Source organism: Exserohilum turcica (assembly GCF_000359705.1).
Source record: "Exserohilum turcica Et28A unplaced genomic scaffold SETTUscaffold_18, whole genome shotgun sequence".
In the NCBI taxonomy this organism is placed as follows: domain Eukaryota; kingdom Fungi; phylum Ascomycota; class Dothideomycetes; order Pleosporales; family Pleosporaceae; genus Exserohilum; species Exserohilum turcicum.
The window spans coordinates 360,760-366,547 of NW_007360003.1; the positions used below are offsets into that span (position 1 = coordinate 360,760).

At 44.3% G+C, this 5,788-nt stretch overlaps 3 protein-coding genes across 3 annotated transcripts; all 3 read left to right on the forward strand.

The window, feature by feature from the left end:
- Window positions 1-1,649: 1,649 nt before the first annotated feature.
- SETTUDRAFT_39207 (uncharacterized protein) lies at window positions 1,650-2,089 on the forward strand (the record flags this gene model as incomplete). Its single annotated transcript, XM_008026358.1, has 2 exons — window positions 1,650-1,684; window positions 1,732-2,089. The coding sequence occupies 2 exons, from the start codon at window positions 1,650-1,652 to the stop codon at window positions 2,087-2,089; spliced, it is 393 nt and encodes a 130-aa protein (XP_008024549.1).
- Window positions 2,090-2,590: 501 nt separating this feature from the next.
- On the forward strand, window positions 2,591-3,991 carry SETTUDRAFT_39208 (uncharacterized protein; the record flags this gene model as incomplete). Its single annotated transcript, XM_008026359.1, has 3 exons — window positions 2,591-3,337; window positions 3,374-3,589; window positions 3,611-3,991. The coding sequence occupies 3 exons, from the start codon at window positions 2,591-2,593 to the stop codon at window positions 3,989-3,991; spliced, it is 1,344 nt and encodes a 447-aa protein (XP_008024550.1).
- A 692-nt stretch (window positions 3,992-4,683) lies between these two features.
- On the forward strand, window positions 4,684-5,333 carry SETTUDRAFT_168887 (uncharacterized protein). The gene is made up of 3 exons (XM_008026435.1): window positions 4,684-4,757; window positions 4,791-4,884; window positions 4,964-5,333. Exons 1-3 carry the CDS (start codon window positions 4,708-4,710, stop codon window positions 5,156-5,158), a joined length of 339 nt encoding a protein of 112 aa, XP_008024626.1. The 5' UTR covers window positions 4,684-4,707; the 3' UTR covers window positions 5,159-5,333.
- Window positions 5,334-5,788: the final 455 nt, after the last annotated feature.

The following is a 5,788-nucleotide window of genomic DNA, read 5'->3' on the forward strand; positions in this document are numbered from 1 at the left end:
CTTTCGATAGATATAGGCTGGCTTAGAGTACCGCGGGGCACGCCCCAAGACCGCTTCGGTGGGGTAGCAACAATAGCTTGGACGCGTCTTTTTGGTGGCATGCTTGCAATCAAGAAATTAGTAAGATAAGAAGATATATATAATAAATTAACACGTATAGTATTAGAGATAGAGGTAAGAGTTAACGTTACTATAGATTAGTAGCCTACGTAAAGGAGTTCATAGTTATTCTTCTTTTTTTACGCACGGGCGTATCAAGCTCATCAAGCTCTATCAAGCTCAGCTTAATGAGCTTGACGAGCTTGATACAGCTTGATACAGCTTGATGAGCTTAGCTTGACTCAGCTTGACCGTTAAGTCAATCCAGCTTGATTGATGAGCTTGACTCAGCTTGATTGTTGACATCTCTGAACGCCAGAGCTGCCACGAACCAAACACCAAACTTCACCGTCGTGCCTGCAGAGTTGAAGATTGGAGGGGATATAGTGGTCGAGTTCTTACTAGGGCCTGCGGACAATGTACCAGTGGGTGCCATATGGGTGCTTGTATTGGCTGTTGGATAGTTTGATGGTGGGCTACATGCATTCCTTGTTGGAGTTGATGTGATACCTATTCCCGCTAAGGCATTATGCAGAAACTGATCATGCGCTCCATGCGGATTGAGACTAAAGACCATACCTGCCTAGCAATAAGAGCGCTTCACTGTTTGAGCACAAAAAAACCATTTCGCGTCCTGATTGGTAACTTCGATCTCGACAACAAACTTCCCACTCACATTGGCTGGATTAAACTGTCGAAATCCAGTGTTAAATCCTTAATTGCTATGACATAGATTCCAAATATCGCTCTGGGTCAATGTGTGGTTGAGCCCTAGAAAATTAAAGGCGATTATAGAGCTAGGAGAAGCATTTAGAGATAATAGTGAGAAAATAAGCTAGCCTGCTTCGCCAACAGTGACAGTGGATGTGGGTCGAGACACGGATGCAGTACCCGTTGATTGCAAAATGCGTGTAGTGTTCCAACTATGAGGTGAAGTATCGTTCCATGGTAGATGTGGTGCAAGATAACCTGAAACGAATGCAGTGGTATAGGGTGTGTGGGATGAAGGCTCTACCGTCCAATTCTGTCTCGAAACTACCTGCGTTGGAGACATAGTAGCGCCTGTTGTGAAAGCCAGCACAACAGTGCTTACGAAGCAAAACACTCGAAGGCGAATAGTAGCCATAATTTCTGCGGCTAAGCAAGAGGGCTGAATCTCTTGATAAGTTGCGCACTATCCTGATCTCAAAAGTGCCGGTGTTCGGAATAGTGTGACCTATGGCTGTTTTCGGGTGCCAAGCCAGGGCTGCTAGTGCTCTGTCCCTGCACCTGTGTTACTGCATGTCGCACCCCAGTTTCTGACTTCTGCATTCAGTATACCGCATGCATACAGCGGACAAAATCACCTTGTGTAAGATCTCTATAAAACTAGCTCTTTGGAAAGCCTATCTTCTAGCAGAGCATTTCGATTCGTAAGTTGAGCAGGTCTTAATATCCTTCTGTATAGTCATCTTATTATCCTTCAATTTCAATACATTCCACTATATCAACACATCGTTAGATCATGGCCTTAGTCGCACCAAATCTCGGTTTGAATCTATTTGGCAATAATGGATCCAACTAGCCAAACGAAAATGACGCAAAGGTCAAGAAAATTGAGCCCGAAGTGACACTTTCTACCGCGGGGTCTAGCAAAGGGAAAGAAAAAGAAACACAAATTGTCCAAAAAGAGGCAGATAATAATTCAGGGCCTAGCAGTGACAAAGGAAAAGGGAAAGAGATAGGGCAGCACTCTAAATCGAGCTTGAAAAAATACGCAAATCAACCTTTACAGGACAAGGAGTCCGATCTAGATACGGAAAACGAGAGTGACGTAGAGGCGGGAACATGGAAAGGAACTGGGGATACTACAGAAGAGTTTGCTCCTGAAAGTGAACAACAGACAGAGGGCTATGTACAGCCTGACCTTTTCAAGGGGCAACTCGCTAGCGCTGAGCAGCGCAATAATCGTCAGCCAAATATCAGACTAGAGAGAATTAAAAAGCACTAGAAGAGCATGTATATGCTTGTAAAAGGATAGTGGAAAGTTAGCGGCAAACAACTAGATGCTTTTCACAAGAAAAAGGTCAATAAGATACAAGCAAAGATTAGAGAGGAGTGCAACAAGATGCTCATACAGAGCATAAACAAAGATCGCAATAAATACAAATCAAAGTATCAGGCTATCCTGCGATCTATTAAAGAAGATGAAAAAAAGCAGAACCCAGAAAGCCAGATGTCGGAAGGAACTATCAAAGAATTGGCTTAGCAGAAGGTCATTTCATACTATGTGGAAAAAGATTATCTGCCTAAATACCGGTTTCCCGCAATTGAGATCTTCGGGCACATGGAAGGTATAATTGCGTCCATAAATACCATTAAAGCTATGGAGGGCAACATAGAGCAAGAACACCAAAGGACTTCACTACTAAGAGGTTTTGCTATGTTGCAAGAGAAGCTTAAAGACTAGAATATCCCGCTGCAGTCTATACTGTCACCAACAGCCTAGAAAATGATCGATTCAGTGGTGAACTACGATGAGAAAACTAGAAAGGAATGGCAGACGATCGTCAACGAGCTCAGTAGACCCACAGAAGACCAAGAAAAGATCTGGGAACTAGCAGCTCCTGGAATACGAGAAATTGTGACAACCATCAACACCACACAAGAGATGATAGACAGTGACGACATTAAGAAGGTAGATCTTGCTTTAAAAGCATTAAAACGGAACGATAAGGAAATGCAAGTCAGCAATAAGAGGAACGAGATACCCGAGACTATCAACGCTCTTCCCTTATCGCTCCTGTATCAAATGGCCAGTAGCTGGAAGGATCAAAACAGCACAGAAACAGAAGCAAGTAAGGACTCATTGAAGCAACTTCTCGCTATGCAACCATTAGCTACAAATCTCCTCGAGAGTCTCGATACAGACTCATCAAACACCAAAGAACTAGCGGAACGTAGTAACCCTAAGTCGAATATCAGTTCTCCACAGGTCGATCTATCGAAAGCAGGCCCATCCAACCCAACGACCCACAACAACAATCGCCCCAAGCCTGTGTCTCAGCCAGTCGCGACAGGACTAGGCATTAAAGGATTGGATATTTCCACAGTGAAAGGCTTGCAAGCACTTAGCGAAACCCTTTCTAGAGATAATGTAATCGAAATGTTCGAGTATGAAAATGGGGTCACCAAGTATGGCCCCATAGTTGCGATCCGCCCTTGTCGAACGGATAACCTAAGATTCACTCGATTTGTTGTAAATGCAGGCACAGCAGACTAACCGCATCACAAGATCATCAAGGGCACTAAGTTGTGTCCTGGTGGGGCAGAAGCCCTCGCAAAGAGGAAAGACATGGAAACTAATTTCAATCTCAAAGATCGAAAGGAGCGCATGAAGAGCATACCTAACTTCCTCAAAACTGCTAGGCCGTGTGCTGTGATGTCCCGACCTGAAGGCTATACACCACGCTCGGGATCGAAGCCTCGTCGACTAGATACCTACATTCGAGTTACATACAAAGACAATTAGGAGGAATGGCTTACAAGAACAGAATACGTCCAGCTTGTAGGGCAAAGTTGTGCTGAACGTCACCTCAAAGCGTTAGTGGAAAAGTATGAGACACGGTCAAAGTATATAGATAGGTGTAAACAAGCAAAGTTGCATCCTAGTACTGGTTTACCTCTCACCCAAAAGGATCGAGAAGAGACACCTTGGCTATTTCCTGATGGTCAGTCGGCTGGAGGCTCCTATGCGGGTACTAACAAGGGCGCTGATATCGATACTAAGGGTTCTTTCCAAGAGCTAGAACTGGATGACGGTGATGGCCCAGCAGCCAAAACTAATTCTATTGGAAAACAAAAAATCAGGACCGCTATTCCGACCACGGTCGACTCAGATGACGAACTATGATCGCGCGTGATAGCGGAGTGGACTAGTAAGAGCGTTGTGGATGTTCAACATTAATGTATAATACAGTAATCTGACCTTTTGTGGGGCGTTATCATAGAATAGCAAGGTAGTAGAAATATAAGAGATAGAAAAATTTTGTAGACTAGTAGTGCAGTGCGACTATGGTGCCAGGCTAGTAAGTAAGCCGCCAAAGCGCTTCGCCACCTAGCCGCTGAATGTAAACACACCGCCATTTTCCACTATTATTCATGCATGTCTTTCTACAAAGATACAACGATACGAATATGAAGGAATTGTGGTGACACGTAGCTCTAGGTAGGTGCACCAATAATCCTCTTTTGATCTCACCGGTCAATTGGAGGACCTCTTTAGCCCCTGTTAGATGTGCACAGGCTACGCAAGGCTGAAGCATAATCTTCTATAAGTTATAAAGATCGAAGATTCTCAACAATATAGTCTCTACATCGCCCAGCATTCGCCCGAGGAGACCTGTTCATGGTGACCGCAATCCTGCAGATATCATATCAGAAGTAGTTACTGTCTCCCGTAGCTCGAGTTTTTAGCCATATTTCAGGTTTCAAAGAACAAGGTCATATTGACCAATCATCGTCATGCCAAGCTACGTCACGCGCGCTGCGCACACAGGTGCCACGTCATTCATCACTCCTCATAACACCGCAGAGCACCACCCCGTCGCATCGTGCTTTGAGCACACAATGAAATCTGGCATCAAAATAGAACGTTTAGAAGAGGTAGAGGAAGTAGTGTTAAGATCGAGAGTAAATGCACTCTGAGCAAGTAACGTCGAAATTCCTCCAGGCAAATCTCGTGTGATCTTCAACATCGAGCAGCACGCAGAACTCATAACTCTAATAAAGCAAACGACCAGCAAGGTATGTAAAAGTTTTCATATTCGAGATGCAGAACTAGCAAGCTAGGAAGGACTTCTCTCACGCGTTCGGCTTCGTCTAGAGCCCAGGCGTGATCATTCTTGGCGGGTGCTACTCTTACACCATGGTGATTGTCGAATCTACACAAGACCTCAAATACACGATTGATCGTAAAGATCCTGGCGAAGGTAACCTAATAAAAGGTCAGGATGGTGGCTTCGCTGTCCAAGTCGAGTCAGGCAGGCTCGTGGGCATGGTGTTCGCTTGGAAGCCATAAATTGATGAGTTGTAGTCGAAATTTGGGAGTCCCGTGATAACATCCATCGTCGCATTGAAATTGGAGCCAATGTTATATAGTGGCTCAGGATTGAAAGAGGTCTGGAGTGCTGGCATTTGTCGTACCCTCTTCGCTGCTCATGATTAGTTTACCTCTTTCTACCCATGAATGTATGTACATACTACAACGATTGTCATTATTTTCTTCCAATCCTCGCTTCTTCTTCTTACTCTCGTACTCTAAAGACAAGTTGGATAATTCATTGTCTTTGCGCATCCAACGGTTTATCATTGATTTGATCTTAGCACCCTTACGGCCATACTGCGGGTACTTTCCATAGAGTTCGTTGAACCTTTCGAGACTTACAGGCTCTATATGAGCATAAGCTAGCAGGAAGAGGAAATCAAGCTGCGACCCTTTGAGTGCTAAGATGTCGAACGAGGTCTCAGCATATTTTACGAGGCCTTTCTGTGATTGAGGGAGTTGTTTCTTATTATTATTATTATTGTTCCATTAGAGTCTAGTGAGCTCGAGGCTATGTAAGACTTTGGCCGAGGCCGTTCTAACTAGATTTATTTACAAATACGAGTTTGTCCTTGAAGTGTGTCTGTGGTGCTTCGGCCTTTGTCT